Source organism: Glycine soja, chromosome 18 (genome assembly GCF_004193775.1).
Source record: "Glycine soja cultivar W05 chromosome 18, ASM419377v2, whole genome shotgun sequence".
NCBI classification, from domain to species: domain Eukaryota; kingdom Viridiplantae; phylum Streptophyta; class Magnoliopsida; order Fabales; family Fabaceae; genus Glycine; species Glycine soja.
The window spans coordinates 7,358,834-7,385,588 of record NC_041019.1 but is presented as its reverse complement, the minus strand read 5'-3'; the positions used below and the strand labels follow the sequence as shown (position 1 = coordinate 7,385,588).

General features: G+C 32.8%; 1 protein-coding gene across 3 annotated transcripts; it reads right to left on the bottom strand.

Annotated features, from left to right (window-relative positions):
* Window positions 1–24,900, bottom strand: LOC114395656 (disease resistance protein RPM1-like). 3 transcript variants are annotated; one of them, XR_003663080.1, is made up of 5 exons: window positions 24,328–24,900; window positions 23,405–23,529; window positions 1,056–3,319; window positions 436–542; window positions 1–332 (listed from the first exon to the last, which is right to left on the bottom strand). XR_003663080.1 is itself a non-coding variant. In XM_028357489.1 (4 exons), exons 1-3 carry the CDS (start codon window positions 24,774–24,776, stop codon window positions 1,077–1,079), a joined length of 2,817 nt encoding a protein of 938 aa, XP_028213290.1. In that variant the 5' UTR covers window positions 24,777–24,899; the 3' UTR covers window positions 1–332; window positions 1,056–1,076. The 3 variants fall into 3 exon arrangements, 1 of the variants encoding a protein (XP_028213290.1); XR_003663079.1 differs by having other exon boundaries at window positions 436–477; XM_028357489.1 differs by lacking the exon at window positions 436–542 and having other exon boundaries at window positions 24,328–24,899.
* Window positions 24,901–26,755: the final 1,855 nt, after the last annotated feature.

Genomic DNA, 26,755 nt, shown 5'->3' with positions numbered 1-26,755 from the left:
TATAAAAATCTCAACATACTTTTATTTATAGAGAAATTTAATCTCCTCCAAAATTCACTCATGGAGCACGCATATCAACGTGAGTTTTAGTTCAATAAGTAAATGTCAAGGAAGTAACAAAGAGCTTGAAAATGAGTCATTCTTTAATTACACCCAGAAAAAAGAATGACGAGATCAACAAATTATTCGAACTAGTGAAATAAAACATGACCAATTGACAACAAATGCGGATTGGGTTTAGGATAAAGGGGACATGCCCCTCGCAAGCACCCAAAGAATCACCTTTAGAGAATTTTTCCATGCCAGCTACCACTTTTCCAGAGAAATTGTCCCTAAAATTTGATTTAAACACAAATTAAGTATACCATGTAAACATAAATGTTTAAAAGCATGATCTCAATAATGAAACATCATTCTATTATGATGCCAGCTTACCATTTTTTTTTTCTAGATTGAAAGGTCAAGTCATTATTCCCCCTAACATTGAAGCAAAATTATAAGAAAATATTTTAAATCCTAAAATCTTGCACTCCTTTTTAGATCTGCAATTATTTTGCTAAAAAAGGTAAGTAGCATTTGTTTGAATTTATTTTCCAAAATAGGCATAGAAATAACATCTTAAATATAAGCATTTGACTTCTTCACAAAACATGACAAATTGGTTTAATATCGCAGTTCAGTTAATGATAGTATAAAATGGTGATTAATCCAACAATAAAATAAAAGTTTAAATATGTTTTTGTTTGTGATAAATAATTATTTTTTATTTGATCCCTAATAAATTTTTTATTCAGATCAAGTGGTTAAAAAAAATTTATATATAATTCTAGTCAAACAAAAGTAACATGTGACATGCCTGTTTGACCAATTAATAACTAGATAAACAGTTAATTGATTTCAACTAATGATTCAACAAAAGTTTTCAAATATTAAAAATTCGATCGAAAATAAATTTATTAAAAATAAAAAAAATAAATGAGTATTTATCAACAACTAAAAACATACTGAACCCTAAAATAAATATAGCAACAATTAAATTGTGTTTCAGGACTTACCATTACTATCAAGTTCATCTTTCAAGCATCAGCATTATTAAAAGTGGAAAAATGGTCATCGTTGGAGAATTCCACAAGAGGTATTTTGTTAAAAATAATCTTGCAGTCTTCACTTCGTGATTCATTTATAAATTGTTCTTGCATATCATAGAGATAAAGCTTTTGAAGACTTGTCAAGTTCTGAATATCTCTGGGAAACGTCACCATTTTCTGGCATTTCCCTATCTTCAACTCTGCAAGATAAGGAATTGCTCCTTTAGCAATCTTTATGGTCTTCAACTTTGGCAAGGACTCTAGATGCAAAACCTTTAGGCCTTTCAACCATCCATTGTTGAAATGCAACTCATCACCACCATAAGCCTCATAGAACTTAAGGTACAACAGTTTTGACAAGTCTTTAAGGTAAGGTAATGGATCTTCCTTTAGACTAGACCACTTCAAGTATAATCTGACAAGATTTGGAATTTCTTTTATCCAAATTGGAAGCTTTTCTAAACGCCCATACAGGTAAAGGCGTTGAAGGGAAGATGGAGGATTTCTTAAAGATTCCAACTTAAGCATGCCATCATTTCCCATAGCCCCGATGCTTAAGGAACATAGATGGGTCATGTTCTCTATAGCCTTGCACAGTGCATCACCATATACTTCTCTTAGCTTTATAATCCCCAGCTTCCTTAACTTCTTTAGTTGTTCCAGTTCCTTTATTATGCTACCATCACTTGCATCCAAAAATGAAAGTTTCTGCAATGATGTTAGATTTTTAAGCCCTTCATTTACCTTCACTCCTTGTAAGCGGTCCAAATCGGAATATTGATTATAGATAAAATAAGCAAGGAGATGACACAACTTGACAAGGTTCTTAATTTCCTTTGGTAGCTCATGCACTTGAGTCCGCTTTAGGTCTAGAGTTTGCAACCTCTCTAGGTTGCCAATGGACTCTGGAAGTGACTTGATGTTGGTGTCCCTCAGGCTCAAGTATTTCAAGTTCAATAGGTTCCCAACTTGTTTAGGAAGGTTATCAAGGCGTGCATTAGACAAGTCTAATTGGCTCAAAAGCATAAAACTTGAGAAAAATTCTTCTGTCACCAGCCACTTCTTAGCATCATCAAAAACAAAACAAGACCTAACCTTCTTCCAGTTTTTGACTCTTTTCATGGCAGCAGCATCACTGTTTATAATTATTGATAAACCTCTAGGATCTGACGAATCCAACTTGGAGTAATTAGATGATGATGGTGTGGTTTTATCTTTCATCTTTACTTGATCACAAAACATCTGCTCCTGGCAAATCCTGGCTATTAACTTATGCATGAGGTTATACACGTGACAAGTTTTGGGTCTTCCATCAAAATCCACCTTTGAAACATGAACCAAGCATCTACATACAAGCTCAGCTAAGTATTGTTTTGCCAATTCCTCCATTGATGTGTCTTCTTCAGAACTATCTCTTTTTTCCTCTACAAGACCCCCAGCTACCCACAAACGAATGAGTGTCATGCAACTAATGAAATAGCCCTCAGGGAAAAGGCCAAAGTACAAGATGCACCTCCTGAGGTGGGAAGGAAGATCATGGTAACTTTCTAACATTACTTGATTGACAATGTCAAGAAGATGGTTACTTTGTAATCGTGAGCCAAGTTGAATGAGTGCCTTTCTCCATTCAGTGGTAGTTTTCTCCTTAGTTGCAAGGTGAGAAGCAATAGCCAAAATAGCCAGTGGCACCCTGTTGCATTTCTCCACAAACTCTTCGGACAAACCATTCAATTCAGGGTATTCCACTTTCTCAAATTGAAATGCCTTGTGACGGAAGAGCATCAAAGCATCACTTAGAGATAGAGGTTCTACTCTATATACAGACACAAAATGATCACTTCCAATCATATTTGCAACACTTTCATCTCGTGTGGTGATAATAACCTTGCTGCTTGTGCTGCTATTTTGATTTAGGGCATACTGGATAACATTCCAAAAATTTAAATCCTGCATATCATCAAACACAATGAGATACCTCTTATCTTCGAAGTATTCTTTTAATTTTCTTATACGAGACTCCAGAGTTGTTGTTTCGCTCCGCAATGTAGCTGCACCGGGGTCCTTCTCAAGTATATTTTCTATAATCTGCCTTATCAGCATATTTTGCTCATCATCAACTTGAGACCGAGACATGGTTATCCATGCACAAAACTCGAAATAGCTTGTTCCATTCTTCTGAAGGCTTACCTGCTCTTGCTTGCTGTACACATTCTTCACAATTGCCGTTTTACCTTGATAAAAAAAATATACGAAATGTTATTGAACTATGAATAGAAATTTTCATACTCTAATAAAAAAAAGAGAGAGAGAGAAATATTTGTTTTAAGAAATGTACATTATTGATGAATCAAATGAAAAGTTATACAAGGAAAATATTAATAGAATTATGTGTTTCATTTTTTATAAAATATAAAGACCCCTTACATAATATTTTGTGTTCGACCCTAAAATGTCAAAATTGATCTTATTCTACTAGAAAACTTAATTTATCATGTTTAGTGGATCTCTCCTTTTTTAATAATTTTTTTATTCATAAAATTTGAAATTAAAATCTTACTTTAGGAGATAGAACTTAAAATCATTCGAATCAACCACTTCTTAATTAGTATCCAATGCATATAACTATCTAAAGTAGCATGAGGTGGGTTTTTGTTTTGTATATTTTAGGATTTCAGGTTTTCGTTAATTCTTGGGTGCAGTAATTAGTAAGCCTGAGATTAATTGGTGTTACTTTTTGGCACACCTAACTGTGCTATGTTTAACTACAAATTATCAATATAGTCATTTTTACTTGTAAAACATAAATTATTAAAATTTTCAATATATAAACCTTTCTCTTATCTTCAAAAGATTGGAAGTAATGTTTAATCATTTTAGATGAATATCCTTTTTAATATTTTGATTACAAGATTTACTTAAAGAAAATTAAATTAATTTAAGTATATCTTACATACTTTTTATTAAATAAATAGCATATAGTAAAAAAATCTGATTTAAACAACCCATGGTAACTAGGAAAATTTTAAAAAGGAAGAAAAAACAAGTTACTTATTTGTGTTCTATGATTTAAACTAAGAAATAAGGAATGTTCTTTTTCATTATATAAGAAGTAAAGATTACAGAAAAAATTTAAAATGAGAGTTATTTCCTCTTTATAAATAAAATATTTCTTAACCTGTGTAAAAAAAATTAAACAACCAAAGTTTTAAAATGGAGAAATTATTATTTGCCCCCTAATCGATATTAGAGAGCACGTGTAAAACTTCAGTATATTAAGGAGAAAGAAAAACTCTCTTTCCTAACAAAATTCTAACAAATAAGAAATTTAGTCATTTTTTAGTTTGCTTACTTTTTCTTCCTTAGTTATCTTCTACACATGGCATTGTTAATGTTATATAAATATTACATAACTATATACTTAAAATATTTTACACGTCAACCAATTAAATTATTATTGATATAATTTTAAAAATAATTATTTAAAAATTTAATATACTGTAAAAAGTTATAATTAAATGATCGTGTAAAATTTATTTTTACTACTAGTGCATAATTAATTGTATTTATTTATCTATCTATGTATATAGTGGTAGTTAAAATGTACACATAGTGGCAGTTTAAAAAGCACCACTATAATAATTTTAAACTTTCTAATTTTGATAACTTTATTTTAAATAAAATATAATAATATTATAATATTTATAATTTTATTAATATTATTATTATGTTATATTAACAAATACCAAAATTACTAATATATATTACATTGATATATTTTAAAAAATAATAATTTACTAAATTCTCTTATATAAAAAATTTAATAATATAAAATTTAATATCATATAACAAATTTTTCAAAAACTAAATTATTATTATTATTTCATATTATATTAAATTATTATGTTGTACTGATAATAAATTAATATTAATTAATTATAATAATTACTAGTATGTTATATTAATATATTTTAAAAAAAATTGTTATTAATAATAAGAAAATAATTTATTAAATTTTAAAATTATTTAAAAATAATTTAATATTTTTTACTTATAATATTTTAGTAAAATATTGATAACTTTATTAATATTAATATTCTAAATTTAATGAAATGCTAAATTATATTATATTGTAATTATTATTTTTCATAAAGTTTAATTATTTATTTAAAAAATATTAATATAGTGACAATTTTGTAATTAGTATGTTATTTATAGATATTTTGTTATTATTTTTATATGAAGTAGACTCTTACACTCTATGAGTTGAGTTTATGAAACTCTCACGAGTTTATAGAGTTTGATAACCTTTTATATATATATATATATATATATATATAAAAGTAACTATTTTTTGTGTGCATATTTTGATAAACATATTTGCCCCTTAAATAATATTTTGATACAGTTCATTAGTCTGTTTTATTATCACATTGAATTTTTTTATTATCTGTTTTAGCCTTTTAACTGCACAATGTAACCAACCTACTCCATGTTCCCCTTAGTATTCAACCTGAGTGCTTTCTATCCTCCTCTTATTGTACGTTATATAAGCCGTGAAATTTCTTTTCTTTGACACTGGTCCTCCCTTTCTCTCAATACAAACTCATTCCATCTTGAATTCATCCATGACCAATTAAGGTTTCATGTATATGATCCTTTATTTATTACTTGGTTTACATGACTACCACGACAATTCATGGCGGCAATTGAAATAAGTGAAAATGATAATGTTAACTCTTTTGTGTTTCATTTAATTTTGAGAGTTAGTCTATGTATTTTAACATGCATGGTTTTGATTATGGTTGAAGCAATTTCATCAGTATTGAGCCAAATCTAATTTCTGGTATGTATTTTTTCAATTTTATATTTTGTTTTTCCTCATCATACATTAAATATTTCAGAAATTCTTATATCTCACAAGGGAAGAACCATGGAACCAAAGCCAAGACTTCAAATAAGAATGCACCACCAACATAAAGTTCTGCTACGTGCTTAGTAAGCTTTTCCCTTAATTTGTTACACTAATCGCACACTTAGTAAGACGAATTAAAAAAAAAGTTGTTGAACTGCTTCCTATGTAACTGCATTATTCCATTCTTATTGGAGTACAAGTGTGAGGTGAAGTCTTACGTCGGATAGAAATGAAAAAAGTTGAGTACCATATAAGTAAAAATAAAACCCATAAACTTAAATTTTAAGATTTTAGGTTAAGGTGTGGTTTCAGGTTCACTTATGTGGTTGTTCATGACTCATTGGTTCCCCCTTGATTACATAACAATTGGTATCAGAGTCTATGGTTTTACTTGATGACCAACTCAAACGAGTAAGATGGCGACGACTGATCCATGGACATGGAGATCCCTTGTATCGAAAGTTTTCCTCACGAGTGAGTCCATGCATAGAGGTCAGGTAGTGGGTCCCACAAGTGTTGCGGTGGTACAAGATACTAGAGCATGTTGGCGATAATGGCTAGACAAGTCATGGTAGCCATAGTTAAGCTTTAAGGGTCACTATTGAATACTCGTGAATTGAAAATGACTTCCGCTCAAGGGAGAGGTTATCATGTGGAAGAGACTCACACTTGAGGGGGAGATTGTTGGAGTGCAAGTGTGAGGTGAAATCCCACATCGAATAGAAATGGAAAAAGTTGAGCACCATATAAGTGAGAAAAAGACTCATAAACTTTGAGCCTTAAGATTTTGGATTAAGTTGTGGTGTCGGGTTCACTTATATGGTTATTCATGACTCATTGGTGTAAATTTTCTCAATATTTACCCTTTCAATTTCCCAAAAATTTCAAGACAACAAAGTCTCACAATGGTTTCCGAAAAAAAACACCAAATGTTGTTTTATTTACGACATCATTGAATACTTCTTTGAATATCGAGTTTTTTGATTGTTGTGATTTCTATATTTTTATTATTTGTTTTTGAATTGCCATTCACGAGTGTTGTATTATATTTTGTTTATTGTTTTCATTTAACAGACTTTAAAGTACCGGAGTGGCATAAGGTGATGACAATGTGGTAATGAATAAGAATGTAACGGTGGTTCAAATTTTTTATTTTATTTTTTTACTAATGGAAGTTCATGGCCCACGGCAATCCACTTCTTTATTTATTTTTTTCAATTGTTAATCATACAATTATTTGTTGCTCCTAAACTTTTAAAATGCTTCCACTCTTTAACTGCACAACAGGTAGTTACTTATTTCATTATCCCATTTTTAGAGCATCTCTAATAGTAGATCCCAAAATGAGATCTTAGTTACCTTTTTTGTGGTTCCCACGGTGTCACATCACTCTCAAGATCTTTCCCATTTTTTACATCAATAATAGATCTTATTTTGAGATCTTAAACCATTTTTTGTAAGTCCCACAGGGGATCCATCTTTTTCAAAAAAACTTGAATGCTCAAACCCTATCCTTTTTCCCATTTTCCTTCTGAGTCACTTCCCCCACACCACTCTTCCTTCCCTTTTATGTTTTCTCTCATGCTCCCCCACCACTCACCCTTTCCTCCTTCTCCTTTTTGTTTTATCTCATGCTCCCCCACCCTCACCCTCTGATGAACCACCCACACCCACCCCACTACTACAAAATATAGATTTAACATCACATGATTAACATCGGTTTTTTTAAAAAACCGATGTGAAGAAAAGCACGGTCGCATTTTTGTAAAGTGGAGTTAGTTAACGTCGGTTTTGACAAAACCGATGTTAAGTACTTGAGGTTAACATCGGTTATTTAAAAAAAACCATTGTTGTTGTTTTCATAAATTAAAACATAAATTCATTTTGGCCCCCGCATGCTCAAACCCTTTTCTCCTTTCTCCTTCTTCCTGACCCTGTGACTGCCGAAAACTGCACTACTGAAGCTACCATTGCCGTTGAAGTTGTAACTACCGCAAATGAGTTCGTCTCTGCCGCAATTGAGGTACTTCACTGCAACCACATTGTGAGCATAAGGAATATGGTTTCCATTCACTCTTAGTATCGATTGTTCGAATGTTTTTGTCAAACTTGTACAGTCCGAAACTTTGAAAATAAATTAGTTCCACATGAATAGTTTTTTTTTTCTATAATTAGTTGAGGGTTTTTATAGACTGAAGGATTTCAAACAAAACACAGTGAAGACCTAAAATGTTGTTATCCCTATACATGATAATGGTTAATTATTTGTCTTTAGTCCTTTAAAAGTGAAAATACTATAATATAGTATATGTATCTTGACACTCTTCAAATCCCTCACATATATAGAAGAAAAAAATAGTAGATGTATCCTAGTTTGGTTTTTGTCTGACACCCACATTGAGGAAATATAAGATTAGTGAGTCAATAAAGTTTGAATGTATGCATATGTAATATTTTGTTGTCTTGTTCGTATATTTCATATGCTTGTCAACCTTAGCATCATTTTCTATTGCCAAACAATAATTCTTGACATAGGCCCTATAAATTGGTATAATCCCTTCCACCAAATGCTTGCATACATTTTCCCTCAAGATATCATCGGATATTACCCAATTAAATTGCTTCTTGTACCTTTCATCAAAAGCTAGATTGAAAGCATTTAGTCTGTTTGCCAAGTCTTGGCTTGTCACATTTACATTGGAGGGTGAAAGTATGCCCCTTGAAACTACAAGAATAGATAGAAGTTTTCCCCAGCTGTTCCTCAAATAAAGTGTTGCATAATAGTCCGTATATTGCTCGTGTGCTCTTAACCAAGAATCTCCCATCATATTTCCAAGCACAGTACCCCTCAAATTGCAAAAATGACCATGATCAGTCATCATAAAAATGTAGGACAATGTGATATCTTCATAGGCCTTTGACCAAGTATCCAAATTTACCACAACCTCCTTAATTGCGTTATATATTTGGCATAAAACAATACCCTCTTAGTGTGTATAGCACCATGGCAAAGGGTTTGTTGTGTCCAATGTAGTTGATTGCAGTGCAATTTCTGAAAATGCTTGATACCAAATCCTTTGTTTGGAAAAAAATAACATAAACTAAAGTATATTTGAAATATGAATGATTCAAGGAACTAGGAGACATTTAAAATTGGCAAAACTTGGTTTACTTCATTTGATAGGGAACAAGAAAAGAAAGTTAGGTTCGAGGGCCAGGGCCTCTAGATAAGGTGGGAAAGAATAGAAGCTTGTATATTTCTATATCATTGTTCATTAGAATTGCCTTATTTATACTAACTACTCACTAACTGAATTTTTTATTTTGTGCAACGAATATTTGCTAATGGAATTTGTCATTTTGATTGATAGATACCTATTGCTCATCAATTTGTGTACAAATTTTGAGATTCATACTCATCAGTTTGTGTACAAAATGGCAGGGTAGGAAGACTGGTATGGTCTATATGCTTTTTTTTGTTTCTAATTGCACAGGTATACTTCCTCCCCGGGGTGATTGTTCTTTAATTTCTATCTACAAAATCTAGATGATATGTTTCAATACTATAATTTGGATTCCTCCTTCAAATATATGGTACTATATGTTGCAGTCCTAGTGAACTGATTGCTAATTAGCAGCAGATGATACATGTTATAGTATGATGCATGCATGTGATTGTAAAAAATGTTGAAGAGGGGTTTAGTTCCTCCTCTTAAACCATGTTTGTTGAAATTCAATCTTCTAAGGAAGTTTTTGCTATTCGTTGTATATATGTCTCTCCTAAAGGGTTTTGTTTAGCCTTTTCTGTTACTATCACTTGATCTATCTTCTCATATATTGGGCTCTTATTCCAAATAAGAACTGGTTTTTGGCAGGGAGTATTGTTTTCTTTTGTCTTAAAAATATGTTGTTTCTTTTCATAGTGCATTTTGCTACCCAGAGATTCTTCCAGCTAAAGATAATTGCACAAATTATGAGATATGGCCTAATCTGGACCATTAGTCCAGTTGTCAAGGCCATATGGTCAGCAACTACTGAATATAAACCAGCCTCAATAGCAGCAGGTTCTCTTAACTCTCCTTCAACCATCTTCATCTTGTTTTCCAAGTAGTCAATCTTGTTGTCTAAAATGCCATTTCTAGCTTCCCTTGGATAAACCTTGGCATGTTTTCTGTCATTGGTTCGAATGTTTGTTCCATTATTTTGGCCAACACCATTCTCCCTACCACCCAAATCACTCAATTTATGCCCCCGACAATGAAACAGCAGCACTGTCCCTGGGGCTGCAACTTAAGAGGTTGTTTGATAGGCCTGTTAGTTAGTTAGTTAGGGGACAATAAATCCAATAGTGGGTTACTTAGTGAGTCAACTGACCGACAAACAAAAATTAGATTAAGAAGGAATAAACTAACAAAAATCAAGTTTAGTAAATAGTAGGAAAATTGGCAAGGAGAGTAAATTACCAAAGAATAGAAATAGAAGGTGTTTGATGTAATGTACTTAATAGGAAATAAAGTATAAATTTGTGAACCATGAAGAAACTAAAAGTGTTTCAAAAATAAAATGCATGTATATATGGAGTAAATGAATTTAGAAAAGAGAAGCAGAAAGGCTTTAAACACACTGTGGCTAATTAGATTACGCTTTTTTTTCCAAGTTATCATTTACTACTGGTGATTCGCATTGTTGTGGAAGCTCTTTGATTATAGCAACTCCAGGTACGTACATATGGACTACTATGTGTGTATGTATGTATGTATGTATGTATATATATATATATATATATATATATATATATATATATATGTGTGTGTACATATGGACTACTATGTATGTATGTTTGTATGTATGTATATATATATATATATATATATATATATATATATATATATATATATATATATATATATATATTATCAATGGCTGGTTTTGATTAGTTAGCTAGTTTCTCTTTTGAGATATAACTCGTCGCTCATGATAACTCGTCGGTTTTGTTAGCGACACTAACGAATTGGGGGACTTATAATGAGCGGTGCGTGTGACGAGAATGGATACCTCCACTGTCTGTTGCCCTAACTCGACAGTCATTGCTTTGTTGTTTGCTTAGGCTTCTTCTCGATCTATTGTGTTGTGTTATATGTCACTGTATTCAAATTGTATATCATTAATGTGCTTTTCTTTAGATTAAAGTTTTGTTCATAATGAGTAAGCCTTAGATTCCCGTTTGAGATTGAATACAATCATTCTTGCAGAAAGTTTGTATTAATCATTGTATTCAATCTTGAATTATCCGTTTGGACAGTTTGGGGAGACTCTCATTTTTATGGTAGATTCATGTGTTAAGGTTAACATTATTTTGTTTAATTTGATGAAATTACGGTACAATGCATTTTTAGTTGTTCTCTGAGTGCATACTTGATTATCGGCAAATTAATGTCATTAATTTCATGTCGTGTACTTGGAGACCAATGCGAAATGCTACCGAAATTTCATCAAATTTAACAAAATAAGATTAATCTTGACGCCTAAATCTACCATAAAAATGTGTCTTCCTGAATAGGATAGGGCTACACCTTAAATGAAAAAGTGAGATATCATGCATTGAAAGAGTTACGGAGCATGAAGGAGCTATTATTCAGATGGATCAAAGTTGGATGAATGAAAGCCATTTGAGCCCTGCGTATGAGGAAGGTGAGGAACAGTTCCTACAATTTACTTCAAAAAGAAGTCGACCGGATGAAAACGGGAAGTTTTTTGTCCGTGCATAAATTTTTTGAACGGGAGACAGCAAGGAGTCAGCAACATACGAGACCATCTTTTGTGTGATGAAATTAAGAGGAATTATACGAGGTGGATATGGCATGGTGAAATGATAGACATGCAGAGTGGGCCCCAATCTAAACCGTTTGATGTAGAAATGGGAGATCACTTGGAGGATATGATTTGTGACCTTGGAAAAGAGTCTTTTTAGCAAGCACATGCCCCTATGTATGATACATTGCAAAGTGATTCAAAGAAGCCTTTGTATCCAGGGTGCAAGAATTCATTGACAAAATCACATGTCGGCGGTGTTAAGTCTGATTAATGTCAAGGCCAGATATGGGTGGAGTGACAAAAGCTTTAGTTCACTGCTTCAAGTAGTGCACAATATGCTTCCAAAGGAAAACATGTTGCCTAAAAGTTACTATCACGCAAAGAAGGTACTATGTCAGATGGGTATGGAGTATCAGAAGATTCATGCTTGCCCAAATGATTGCATACTATACAAACATGAATTTGAAGAAATATCCAAATGCCCTAGGTGTGGGGTATCACGGTACAAAGTTAAGGATGATGAGGAGTGTAGTAGTGATGAAAACTCAAAGAAGCACCCCCCAGCGAAGGTGTTGTGGTATCTACCGATCGTTCCAAGGTTTAAGCGTCTTTTTGCTAATGGAGATGATGCTAAAGACCTTACATGGCATGCAAATGAGAGAAACTGTGATGGAATGATCTATCATCTGGCTGATTGCTCGCAGTGGAAGAAGATAGATCATTCGTTTCCGGATTTCGGCAAAGAGGCAAGAAATCTTAGGCTTGGTCTAGCCAGTGATGGAATGAATCCATATGGCAATTTAAGAACTCAACATAGTTCATGGCCAGTTCTACTAGTAATTTACAATTTGCCTCCTTGGTTGTGCATGAAGCAAAAATACATGATGTTGTCTATGACGATATCGGGCCCAAGACTGTCAGAAAATGACATTGATGTTTATCTAAGTCCGTTGATTGAAGACCTGACAAAGTTGTGGGATGAGGGGATTTTAGTGTTTGATGGGTTTCGAAATGAGACTTTTCAAATGCGTGCAATGCTTTTTTGTACCATTAATGACTTTTCAGCATATGAGAATTTGATTGGTTACAGTGTTAAGGGTCATCATGCATGCCCCGTCTGTGAAGAAGACACAAGCTACATACAACTGAAACATGGTAGAAAAACAGTCTACACTAGGCATCGACGTTTTCTAAAACCTCATCACCCTTACAGGCGATTGAAAAAAACATTTAATGGAAGTCAAGAGAATGAAACTGTGTCGATATCGATGATTGGTGAGCAGTCTTCTAGTGTGTTGAACACCTGAATACTATATTTCGAAAGACCTAAACGAAGGAAAAAAGTAAAAGAGGTCGATTTTGTTTGATCTTTCGTACTAGTTTGATATAGATATTAGAATTTGTATTGATGTTATGCATGTGGAGAAAAATGTATGTGATAGTGTCATTGGGATGCTCCTTAAAATTCAAGACAAGACGAAAGATGGTTTGAATACTTGTCAAGATCTAGCTAAGATGGGTATACGATCGTAGTTGCATCCAAGGTCTGATGGTAAAAAAATATACTTGCCTCCAGCTTGTCATACTTTGTCCAGAAAGGAGAAGATGATTTTTTGTCAGTGTCTGGGTCGGGTGAAAGTCCCACAAGGATACTCTTTAAATATTAAGAACCTTGTGCAGTTGAGGGATCTTAAGTTGGTAGGGTTAAAGTCTCACGATTGTCACGTCTTGAAGCAACAATTGCTACCCGTAGCCATACGAGATATTTTGCCTAACAAAGTCAGGTTAGCCATAACTCGCCTGTGCTTTTTCTTCAATGCCATATGTAGTAAAGTCGTTGATCCTATGAAGTTAGATGAGCTAGAAAACGAGATTGTTATTATACTGTGCCAGTTGGAGATGTATTTTCCTCCTGCTTTCTTTGACATCATGGTTCTCTTAATTGTTCATCTGGTCTGAGAAATCAAATATTGTGGTTCTATTTTTTTAAGATGGATGTACCTGGTTGAGCGATACATGAAGATCTTAAAAGGGTATATGAAAGTTCTACATCGTCCAGAAGCATTTATTGTTGAAAGGTACATAGCAGAAGAAGCCATTGAATTTTTTTCAGAGTACATTGAAAAGGTTAAACCTGTTGGGCTTCCCGAGTCTCGGCATGACGATAGAGTGGGCGATAAGGGTTCAAGAGGACTACATGTTATCACTCCAAGTGTAGAAGATTTGTTACAAGCTCACTTGTATGTGTTGAATAACAATAATGAAGTATTGCCATACATACTTCAGCATGAAGGTTTAGTCAAAGAAAGTAATCCAAAAATGTCGAAGAACTGGGTCTTGAAAAGCATAACAAGACTTTCCTTGATTGGTTTAAAGATGCAATCTTTGCAGATGAAAATGCTTCTGAAACATTAAGAAAGCTAGCAAATGGGCCTAAAAGAAATGTTATAACTTGGCAAGAATCCAACATAAACAAGTATTTCTTTTATACAAAAGCACAAGACGAGAATAGTACAATGCAAAATAGTGGGGTCACCCTAAGGGCTGAATCTCAACACTTCACCAGTGCACATGATGACAATTCATATGTAGCTTTCATCCCTTACTTTGGGTTCATTGAAGAAATTTGGGAGCTAAACTATGTCAAATTTATTGTTTGTGCTTTCAAATGTAAATGGGTTGACAACAACACTGGCATGCGAACCAATGATGTGGGATTTATATTGTTAGATCTAAGAAACTAGCTTACTAGAAAGGTGGTCAGTGGTTCTACACGGGAAAACAATTGGTGTTAATGTAGAAGATGATGATTCATACATTGATACTTATGTCATTCCTTTGTCCACACAAATGTCGCCTAACGTGGTCAGAGAAGAAGAACCTGACGATGTTCATGCTAATCGTAATGATCATGATGAAGGAGAATTAATTAACATCGTCTAATGTAATTTTTTTATTATGTATTTGATTTAAGTCCATTCATTTACATGACCGGTTATAGTTTTTTTTATAATGTTAATTAACTAATGTTTTTTCTTTGCAGGCATATGGCTACTCCACCTAGCTCTCCTCCTCCTCCCACAAAAGCTATATCACAGTCACCGTCTACTTTGAAGCAGACAAGAAAAGCCACACGACTACGATCATTGGCGACTAGACCAGTTGGGGCTGACAGACCGGTGGTCCACGTCAATCCTGCTACCGGGAAGGCTAACGGTCCCCACAAGAAGAAATTAAGAACATATTTGGGGATTGTCACTCATGATAAGGTCGACATGACATACAAGACTTGGAAGCAAGTCCCTGCTGCTCAGAAGGATTTGATATGGGAGGATATTCAGGTATTTTAGTTTTCATCTTGCATATTATTTATTAGCTAAAAAATTTCATTTATTAAAAATAAAACCTAATTTATTGTTTGTAAGACTGAATTTGATATCCCTAAAGCATCTGATGTTAGGACAAAGAAGAAAATACTTCAGAATGTGGGAGAACGGTGGAGACAATTTAAGTCTGACTTGACGTCAAAATAGGCACTTGCAGCCGACAAGGACAGTGTCGATGACACTATATGCAAAAAATACGACATTAGCAAGGAGAAATGGGCCCAATTTTGTCAGAGCCGCAGAGACCCCTCGTGGGAGGTATGTACTTGTGATTTTCATTGTTTTCAAGTTTAAATTCACTTCTTTTAATACATTGTAATCATGAGTTTCATTAATGTTTAATTTTTGCAGGATGTGTGGAAAAAGACACAGGCCATCCAGAAGCAAAACATTGTCCCCCATGTGTTGTCTCGTAGGGGTTATGAATATTTAGAAAACAAGATGATGGATGAGAAGAGAAATAAAAAAACAGGAGGAAGCTGCTCAATCCGGAAGCATAGAGGCCGTGATTGATCCTTAATCTCCCATCAGACGACATGTGAAGTGGAAGATGGTTTGCACCAAAAAAACAAGCCAGATGACGTCTGAGGGAGCAAAGGAAATTGCTGAGAAGATTGTAAGTCACTTTTAATTAATAATCATAAATAGTTATGTTTATTTTGTCCCAATCTTTGGCATGCAAATGTGTTATGTACATGATTCGTTGGAAGAGCAGGTGTCACAGGGTTCATTTGTCCCCCATGGACGTCAGGATGTCCTGACTGCTGCCATTGGGCGACTAGAACACCCTGGTCGTTGCGTGCTGCTGGAGCCGGTGTGACCATCAAACAATACTTTGGACCGACTCAACGGACTTCCCGCACTTCTTCCTTCATCGCTCCTGAAGAACTAGAGCAATTGACTCAACAAATCAGGGATCAGCTGGAGGAGTCGATCACAGAAAAAGTGACTCGACAGCTAATGTTATCCTTCAGCCAGATGCAGTCCCAGTTTCAGTCACAGATGCAATCACAGGGATTTGCATTGCCTTCAGAGCCTGAGGTTGGTCCCTCAGTTGCTCATGTCAGCACAAAGGGTAGTTGTATTGATCCCTCAGCAACCGATCCAGACACGGGTGACTCAAACAAATGCGAGTTGTACATCGAAGAAAATCCTCCCCACCTGGTTGCCCTAGGAAGAGTTTATGAGGGATCCACAATCATTCACAACATCCCTTTGTTGCATGATCAAGTGAAGGTTTGTGTTGAGGAGGTTAAAGATGTAGATGCTCTCATTCCTGTACCCACTGACGAGGTTATTTTAGTGGGGCAGACACTTAACACCTTCCTTGCTTGGCTGACACATCTCGTCAAGTGTTTATCAGAACATGTATTTTACTCTTATTATATGCTTGTTTTTTTCAATTCAATTTTTCATTGTAATTAAATTATGTCAATTAACTATGTTGGATAAGCAGGGAGTTGTGGGACCAATAAAACCTGCAGATAGGTCGGATCTTGAGGTCAAGGATCCCCTACATCTGATGACATTGACCATCCCACAGCTTTTTTTGAAGCCGTTGCAATTTATGTGGGATGTTTCCCTATTCGAGCTGTTTAATTCAGACTTCCCCTTATTCATGAAGTTCTGTCTGAAATAGCACACGGTGGTCAATGTCTCAGCATCTATGTTATACAGTTGTGGATTCTGTAAGTCAATTTAGATTATTGTTAATTACCTAAGTTATTGTTTTAAATTCATACATAATTTACTTTGTGTTAACAACAATAGGCATCTAACTGAGACAAGTATGCGATTGGGGAATTTCAATGTGTATGGATTCCTCGAGCCACAGTCCATCTAGAAATTTTGGCAATCACAGTTTGAATCTGAAAGTTACATCAAGAACTAGATGCAAAGTTCAAAACGGGATGTCTACCTAGGAGCCTACCTTAATGGGTAAGTAAAACTGAACAAATGAATTTAAATAATGTATAATACTACAATAACCTATATTAGTCTCCACTGCAATGCACACTGACAAATGGTCGTCATTTTACCTAAGGAAAATCTTGTTGTTTGGTTTTGTTCCTTGCATAATAGGTCAGACAACTATCTAAAAGGAATAATTAATAGGTTAGTGTTGTTTTTCAATATATTTGCATTAGCATTAGTCAGCAACATCAATATTTTAATGTTCTTTGTATTCAACAGTGCTTTGAAAGGACTTGATGATACTCCACAACCAAAATCCAAGGCTGCAAATGCTAGGTGGATTGTTGTTTAAAGTAAGTAATTTAAACAATGTTTTTAGTGATATATATTTTATGTCTGTGTACACTAATTTGTAGTTAACATTATATATTTAAATTTCATTATGTATTTAGTGTAATAAACAAAAAGGAAGCACTGACTGTGGCTATTACATGATGCATTGGATGTCAACTATAATCTTAGGAAGTTTCAGGAATAATTGGGAAATGATAATTGTTTATTTCGAACAAATTTGATTTTCTTATCATTGGTATTATATTGTTAACTTATGTTTTATTTTATCATGCAATATTTTAATGATGTTAGACCATTGGAATCAGACACATTGAAGGCGCTTCGCATCCAGTGGGCAAACTATTATCTCAAAGTTAGAAATAAAGCTTAGTTTACTAGCTTGTAATTTTAGTTAGGATGTTAGGCAACTTAGGATGTTAGGCAACTTTGTAATTTTAGTTTTATTAATTAGTTTATTATCTTGCTTTACATTTTTTACAATTGATGTAACCTTTTAACATTAATTGAATATTCTTTATTCATAGTTATTAATAAATTCTTTATTGATATATAGTTATCAATTGATTTTTTACAATTGATAATTTACTAGCTAGCTTTCAGCTAAAAATTGCTTAAAAACAGAATGCAAATGATATATATGTTTTGCTTTGTGGTCTGATTTCAAATTTGCAAATTAATTTTTGGGTTTAATGAAAAAACAGACAGTGTATTAAAAAAAAATTCCTAATAACAACATCGATTTTTTAAAAAAGCTGATGTTAACCTACGAAAACAACATCGATTTTTCCAAAAACCGATGTTAATTATTAACGTTAACATCAGTTTTCAACAAAAACCGATGTTAACTTCCAAAATGTTAACATCGATTTTCTACAAAAACTGATGTCAATTTCCAACGTTGCTATGAACATTGATACCTTTTTTTTGTATAATTCTTATTATATAACATCGGTTATTTAAATAACCAATGTTATCATTTTTACGTTAACATCGATTTTCAAAAATCGATGTTAGCGTTAATACTTTCAACATTGGTTTTCAATAACCGATGTTGAAAGTCCTAAATAACCGATGTAAAAAGCATATTTTCTAGTAGTGCCCTCACCTCCCTCTATCACAAACCCTACCCCCATCATGCGACAAACCCTCACCCTCTCCTCCCTCCAACACAACCCTCCAAAATATCCTCCCTCCCTTTCGCGACCACTATCTCCATTCTCATCAACAACATGCAGAGATAGATCTAGTGCTCATAAACCCAAATCTATCTTTTTTTAAAAAATGATTTCATTTTTACTACGTTTTGTTGTTTATCTCCTCTCTTCCTTTTCCTTTGAATTTTGTCCACTTCGTGGCAATTGCATCCTGTGGGTCTTTGTTGGGGAGAGAGAGAAAACAAAATTTTGGAAAACAATGCAAATCTTGGTGTTTCTTGTTGAAGAACCAGATCTCCACGAGGAGATCTAGCTGCCAACTCCAATAATGGATCTTAGGAAGATCAAATCTTGAAGCTAAGATCTCCTTCCTACCATTGTTGAAGATACTCTTAATATACTCTTCCCTATATTGCTCTTTTTTAAATTCCCTTTTTTCGTAGTTCCAAACCCTTACTTTTTCCCCTTCTCTGGAAAATTCACAAATAAAAAAAATAGATTCAAGTTTTTTTACACATAAACACTCATCTCCCTCTCTTATTAAAATTTTAGGTATTCAACATTGACTTCTCTAAGTCAAAGTGCAACAACTGGTTGTCATGCTGGGATTGATTGTGTACTGCCATGTTGGGATGGATTGTGTGCTTCAAAGGAGGATGGAGGTGTGGGATTCTAAAATGTTAATGCTTTTAATCTTGTCATGTTAGAAAAGTAGGGATGGAAAATTGCAACGATCCCTAATGCTTTGTCGTCATGAGTTCTCAAAGCCAAATAACGCTTTCACTTGGTGAAGTGTTGTCTCTTCTAAGGTGGTGTTGAAAGAGGGGTTTCTGTGGAGGTTAAGGGATGGGGTTAGCATTGATGTTTGGAAGCAACCTGTTATGGTCCACCACTAATGCTTTTATTGAGACTCCCATGTACCCAAGTATGGAGACCTTGAAGGTAAGTGACCTTATTGACAGTTTGGGCTCTTCGAACGTCCCTCTTATTGACCATTTATTCTATCATGGTGATGTGCAATCTATCCGGTGTGTCCCTATTATGGATAGGTCTAGGAGGGATAAGTGTATTTGGGGCCATTAAAATTGTGGCATGTATACTATTAAGAGTGCCTATAGATTTGCTTTGTATAAGCTCGATGATTATGATACAATAAGGGTGCAGGGAAATTGGAAGCTCATATGGAATTTGGAGATCCCCCCAAGAGTGAAAGTGTCCATGTGGAGGTTGTGTAGAGACTGCCCACCAACCAAAGCTACCATTCATGGATGATTCTGAGTTTAACATTATCCAAGACTGTAGAAGTGTCTTTAGCCATAATCCAACCTTCTCTATAGGTATGGTTTTGTATAGAGACAAGCCAATGGATTTGCCCATGAGCTTGCTAGGATGACACCATTTTTTCTTGGTCTCTATAGTTTTTATCATACAATTCCTTGTATAGCGTAAAATGAGATGAGTATGTTTCTGTAAAAAAAAAGTCGACTTCTTTATAGGTAACATCCTCCTCATCATTGAAATTGAGTAATCACGTCTATGTCTTTATCAAAAAAGTGGCCTATGCATTGGCTGTGGTTTTTGGTTCCTTTTCACATGGTCCAACTTTGAAAAGAACTAACATAAACATCAAGTATTTATTTACATAAAATGATTTATTTAGTAAGAATATAAAAATTATTTTAGTTAAATTTAATTTTAATTATTATTTTTAAATGTATAGTTAAGTTCATTCCAAGGGAAATTAACCCTTTGTAACCATTTAAAACGAACAAATAAAAAATAAAGTTTAATTTAATTAAAAGACATTATAATGTTAACTTATTAAATAATATAAACTCAAAGCATTATTTCTCACTTAATCATGCAAAGAAGAATTTATGACTTCTATTACAGCACCCCAAACTGATTAAAACCTTAAAAAAAAGAGATTAACCCCAAAAATAATAATTTAATTCAATCAAGGTATACAAAAGGCAGAGATCATGAAAAATATAAATAAAATAAAATAAAATTCAACGCTACTTGCATTTCTTCAGTTACAACTTTTATGGTACACATTACTTGATTCATATTTTACCCTTCAATTGGCAAAATTACCAATAACTTTTTATTGTAAACAGTAAATGCATAAGTGAAAAAATCGATTAGTTATATATCTAGAAAAATAAAAACGTATACACACACGTATCAGATAAGTGTAAAATAAATTATTAGATTAAAATTAATAAACAAATTAATTTTAACACAATAAAAATGTAAACACGCAAACATGATAGTGCATATATTTCCACTAGTATTCTTGAAATAAATATTATTAAACTATTATAATGGTGGTTTCATAATTGTCTTTATATGCAAATTAGGAGTGACAAATGAATTTATTTATTCACTATCCATCAAATCTATCTCCAATAAATCTATAAAATCCATCAATTACAAAAAAAAAATATAACAAATGAATGGATCCAAATTCATCCACTTAATTTTATGGATAGTTAATGATTCATCCACTAATTCTTAAAATCCAATGGATTCTGTAATCAATACTTAATGGATCAAAATTGATCCAACTTAATAATAAAATAATTTGAGTAATTTTCGGTCAACAATGACTAGATTTTTTTTTGTCATCACCGATCGAGACTACTTTTTGGCAGACATTAGCCCAGACATTAACCCAGGTTTTTTGGTTGATGACGATGACCGAAGTTATTTTTTGGCTGACATCGATTAGGGTTATTTTTTATAAATGTCGACTAATATTTTTTCAGAAGATGTTGGACGATGCTATTTTTTAGACGATGTTGACTAGGGTTTTTCTTTGCCAACTTTGGTCAAGGTTATCTTTTTGCCATTGACATCCAGAGTTGTTTTGGCCAATGTTAACTAATAATTTTTTAAGCCAATGTTGACCGATACTATTCTTCAGACAATGTTGGCTAAAGTTTTTTTAGCCGACTTGGGTCGGGACTATTTTTTGGCCAATATCTTCCATAGTTTTTTTGGCCAACATTGGTTGATGATGTTTTGAGGTCGACATCAGTCGAAGCTATTTTTGGTTGACGTTCGCTAGGGTTGTATTTCGGTCAATATCTGTCGAAGCCATTTTTGGCCGAAGTTGGCTAGTGTTTTTGGTCGACATCAATTATGACTATTTTTTTGCTCACATCAGCTATGTTTTTTTGTCGTCGTCGATCTAGTCTTTTTATGGTTGACTCAACTAGGATTTTCTTTGTTGACATTAGTTGGCCCAATTTTTTTGCTGACATCGATCTAAAAATATCACTGACTGACATCGTCCAGAAAAACCTACCTAAAATCAACCAAAACATTTCTCCAGTTGACAATTGATCGAAAAATCTTAGTCGACATCAGTCAAAAAATAGCCTTTGTCAATGTTGACCGGAAAAACCCTAGTCAATGTTGATAAAGAAAATAACCATGTCTGATATCCTCCAAAAATCATCATCGACTAACGTCGGCCAAAAAATCCTAGCTAATGACGGCCAAAAAATAACCTTAACTAACATCGATCAAAAAAACTCTAGCCAATACTAGCAAAAAAATTGTCCTGGTCAACATCAGCAAAAAAAACCTAGTTGAAATTGACCAAGAAAATAGTTATAGCCGATGTCAGTCAACAAACATCATCGGTTGATATCGATCAAAAAATAACCTTAGCTAATGTCAACCAAAAAACTCTAGTCGATGTCTGCCAAAAAACCATAGTCGATATCAACCAAAAATAGTTGCTATTGACATGCATTAACTGAAAAAACTAGCTAATGTCAGTAAAAAAACATCACAAACCGACATTGATAAAAAAAACTCTAGTCGATCTCGACCAAAAAAAAATATTTATGGCCGACATAAGCCGAAAAATAGCTTAGGCCGATGTCACCTAAAAAAACTTGGTCATTATCAAGCAAAAAACATCATTGGTTGGCGTTGGCCGAAAAATAGTCTCATCTTATGTTAGCTAAAAATTAGCCTTAATCAAGGTCGGTCCAAAATAACTTCAGTCGCTTTTTGTTTGAGTTATTATTATTTTAGAAAATATTGTGAGTTTTTTTTAATATATTATTTTTAAACTAAAAATAATTATGTTTTTAAAAAAATTGTGGATGGATTGGATGGACATCCATCCATGAAAAAAGTGTTAATGGATGGATCAAATGAATTTTTTTTATTAAATGAATCACATTGGATTGCATCCATTAAATAATGTTTCATGGATAAAAATGGATTAATGGATTGTTTTGATCCAATCCATTAGGATATGAATTAGGATTGATCTGATCCATACATTTGTCACTTCTAATGCAAATCACTTAGTGGTTGTTTTAAACTTTCACAAAGTAGATGACATGAATATGATACATGTATTTTTTAACACCGTCAATTTAAATGACAAAACTAAATTGAATTAATTTTAAATTAAAGAATCAAATCAATAAAAATAACTATTTTGTAGTAGCCCAAATCTACATTAGAGAACAAAAATAATAATTAGAGAACAAAAAATAACTATTTTAAAGTAGCCCAAATCTAAATTGAATTAATTTTAAGAGATCAAATCAATAAAAATAACTATTTTGCAAACATAAAAAATAAATTAGAGAATAAAAATAATAATTTAGCCTATTAAAAAACACACAGGTATACCATTTTGTAGTAGCCCAAATCTACATTCGATCACTTCAAAACAACTATTTCACATTCGATCATTTTAATAATTTATTGGGAACAGAAACTGCAAGAAAATTAATATATATAAATTACCTATCCCTGGTGGGCCAACCACCACCCTGATTGGAACTCCCCTTTCTGTTAGCCAATTTGTGAGTTGCTGCTTGTGACGATCAATACCAACAAGTTGAGGTTCCATGACAAAATGAGCGCCTAACCTGAACAGTAATACATCAAGTAAGCCTCTAAAATTATAAACACTAATTAGTTTAGATCTTAAACTAAATAGAATATTATTTTAATCCTTCAATTATTCAATGACGCTTATATTTACACGTAATATTATTAAATTATAGTTATTTTAATTCCTAAAATTATAATAACAAAAAAACTAAAATGACTAAAATTTTGTAATTTTAAAAGCTAAAATAAGATTTTATATAAATTTAGGGATTAAATTGATTGATACTCATCATCTTAAAAACCCAAGTGGCTCATGAGACAATTCAACTATGAGTGTCAACAGATTTTTCAAAAAAAATTAAAAATCTCAATGACCAATCAGGATACTCATTCACAATCATATGTGCAGAAAAAAAAAAAAAAAAAACTCATTCTCTATAGCAAAGGCTTCTAGGTTTCATGCTAGCATTCCTTTTGAAAGTATATTCCAAATAGTATTTTTGCTCTTATTATGAACAAAATGAAATAAGTTGGATTTTCCTTAAAAAAATAAAATAAAGAACTCATTAATTAACTTTAGAGAAAAAGTTATATGTTTCCACTATTAATTAGAGAGAATTTAATAGTTACATGCAGAGTAAAACAATTTTTCATTATTATCTAATCACGGATAACTATTGCAATGATCTTTAAGATAAAGTATTAAAAAATAAGTTGATAAACTTATTATATGTAGGGATATTTATAATTAAACAAGATGTATAAAAGTAAAACTAGAAAATGAAAATGAGAAATGAAATAGAAGATGCCAAAAACTAGTTCAGACGTAGGACCTTGGAGTTGCACGATAAGGAGCACGAGAAGATGGCTCGAGTTTCAAGACCATTCCTTCACTGTAGAGACCGTCTAGGGTTTTTCTGACTTTTTTAATATCAGATGCAATATCATGACGATGTGTTAAAGTTTTGACCTTCTCTATTAATTCAGTGGCTGCACCATGGATACCATGCCTCTGACCACGTTCTTCCACTTTGAGCAAATAGTGATCAACCACATCCTCCATCTCAAACGCCACGTTCCTCAATGATTTCAACCAACTTTTGACACTTGATTGATCATCTGACAACTGCTTCTTTTCTGCATCCCTAATGTAAGAGTTTATTCGTTCTAGCTGATTCTTGATCTCCTCAACCTCCTTGTGCACCTTTCCTAAGATTGTTGCTTCCTCACTCAGTAACTTAACCAAATGGTCAAGTAGAAAGGCCACTGCAGTTTCAGCCATTAATTTCTTCCCCTTCTTTTCCTGATTTCACCTCTAAATTATGATGAATCCACCACACACACACACACACCATATATATGCATAAAACAAGGGGCCTCTCTCATTACCATACGTTTTTTAAAGTGTTGATGTACCAACAACCGTGGACCAAAAGATGAATTAAAAAAAAAAAAAAAAAAAGCGCGTCAACTAAAATATTAAAGTTCACAAATTAAGGACAATGATTGGAGAGGTTCTACACTTGAAAAACAAAAAATATTACTTAATGGTCAATCAATTTGGGATAGAAAAGTCATTTTTGGTGTATTAAAAAGAAGGAAAAAAAAACAATACCAACTAGGGTTTGATTTATCATCATATGGTATATATGTATAAAAAAAATCTGTATTTATGATCTTAAGCTGGTACGATTTCACAATGTAAAAGTAAATGTTGAGAGAATTGGCCGGTCTCCCTTTGTCATGAATAATGCATGTTTTCATATCACTATATATCTCTAGTAATTGGTATACTTTATTATTATTATTATTATTATTATTATTATTATTATTATTATTATTATTATTATTATTATATTATAAATGAAGGCCGTATAACTTGCAAGTTGCAATAGTCGCCGGGTCCTGCTCTTTAAGACAAGATTAGAATAGAAACAAAAGCTTTTGTCCAAAAAATAGCTTTCCTTTGCCATGTGGCATACGAGTTACGACGAATTGTAAAACGAAACAGCTTGGAATAGTTAATTGCATCTATCAGTGTGCAATGAAAAAAAAAATAGGAAAGACCCAGATGGAGAAAAAGGAAATAATCCTGTTAGCACTTATCCACAAATGATGGAGCAAAGAAAAGGAATGAGAAATCCCATGACTAGCACCAAGCTCACGGACTACATCTGTAATTGAGCTGGTATATAAAAAATAATTGATGATATTATTATTTTTATGTAAGTTATGAGAATTATTTTGATTCTATTCTCTCTCATACTCTCTCATTTCCAGGATAATTTCCTTCCAGAACTCAAGTTGGAAGTGATTTTTAATTTTAATCAACACACACCTAGCATTTTCCGTCTCATAAATTTTTTTGAATATTATACAGTGGGCCTCTCTTTAGAAGAAGACTCCATAGAGAAAAGTAGCCTGACCTGTTTTTTCTTCGGCAACACACGCAAACGACCTAGACTTTTATATATAGTGTTTCTTTAAAGTACATGTGGATGGTGGGGGGTGAGAAAACAAAGAGGTAACAATCTCTCCTTTTATTTTTTGCTTTCCTTTTTTTCTGAACATTATTTTCTTACATTTTATGTTTAGAAAAATTAGACATGGAGGAGAAATACTTAAAATGTTGAAACAAACTTAATCAATTATTATTAACTTTAACAAACGAGCTTAATGACTATATATATATATACTTGTATGAGAATAAAGTGTTTCTTATTTTTCTTATTCCTCTTACAAATTAAATAAGGTATGTTTCCTCTAAATTCCTCCACTCTTCGATCTCTTTAGAATCCGTTGTTTAATTTTATGAATATAATAAGGTTGGTATTATAATCTTCAATTATATCCAAGTGGATTACAATTTGCTTTTTTTTAGAAGACAAAATAGTGAATTTTATTTGTTACGTACCAAGGTAAGGTGCAAGTAGCCCTTAAACAAATTATGTTCTCGTTTTAGCTTTTACTTTTTTGTTAAGTAAGTTGGGTTTTCTTTATTTATTGAATTCAAAAGGCAGATTTTAACAAATAAATGCAATGCTAAAAAAAGTTAAAAAGTTGATTCTAAAAAAATTATTTAATTTGTTTGGCTACAAAAAAATTAATTAGAACTAAAATTTGAAAAAAAAAACAAGATTATCTTTCCTTTTAATTTTTTTATTAAATCGAAAGATAAAAATCAAAAACTAGAAAAGTTCAAAATTAAAAAGAAAGACTAAAAAAACAAATGAATGATTGAAAATGATACTTTTATTTCCT

What these genes read in the sequence shown, in the direction of transcription:
- LOC114395656 (XM_028357489.1), bottom strand. Translation starts at nt 24,776, where the DNA reads ATGGCTGAAACTGCAGTGGCCTTTCTACTTGACCATTTGGTTAAGTTA. An exon ending in CCTTATCGTGCAACTCCAAG is followed by an intron (nt 23,530 to 24,327) that starts GTCCTACGTCTG and finishes ATTACTGTTCAG; the next exon opens with GTTAGGCGCTCATTTTGTCA. An exon ending in GGTTGGCCCACCAGGGATAG is followed by an intron (nt 3,320 to 23,404) that starts GTAATTTATATA and finishes TTTTTTATCAAG; the next exon opens with GTAAAACGGCAATTGTGAAG.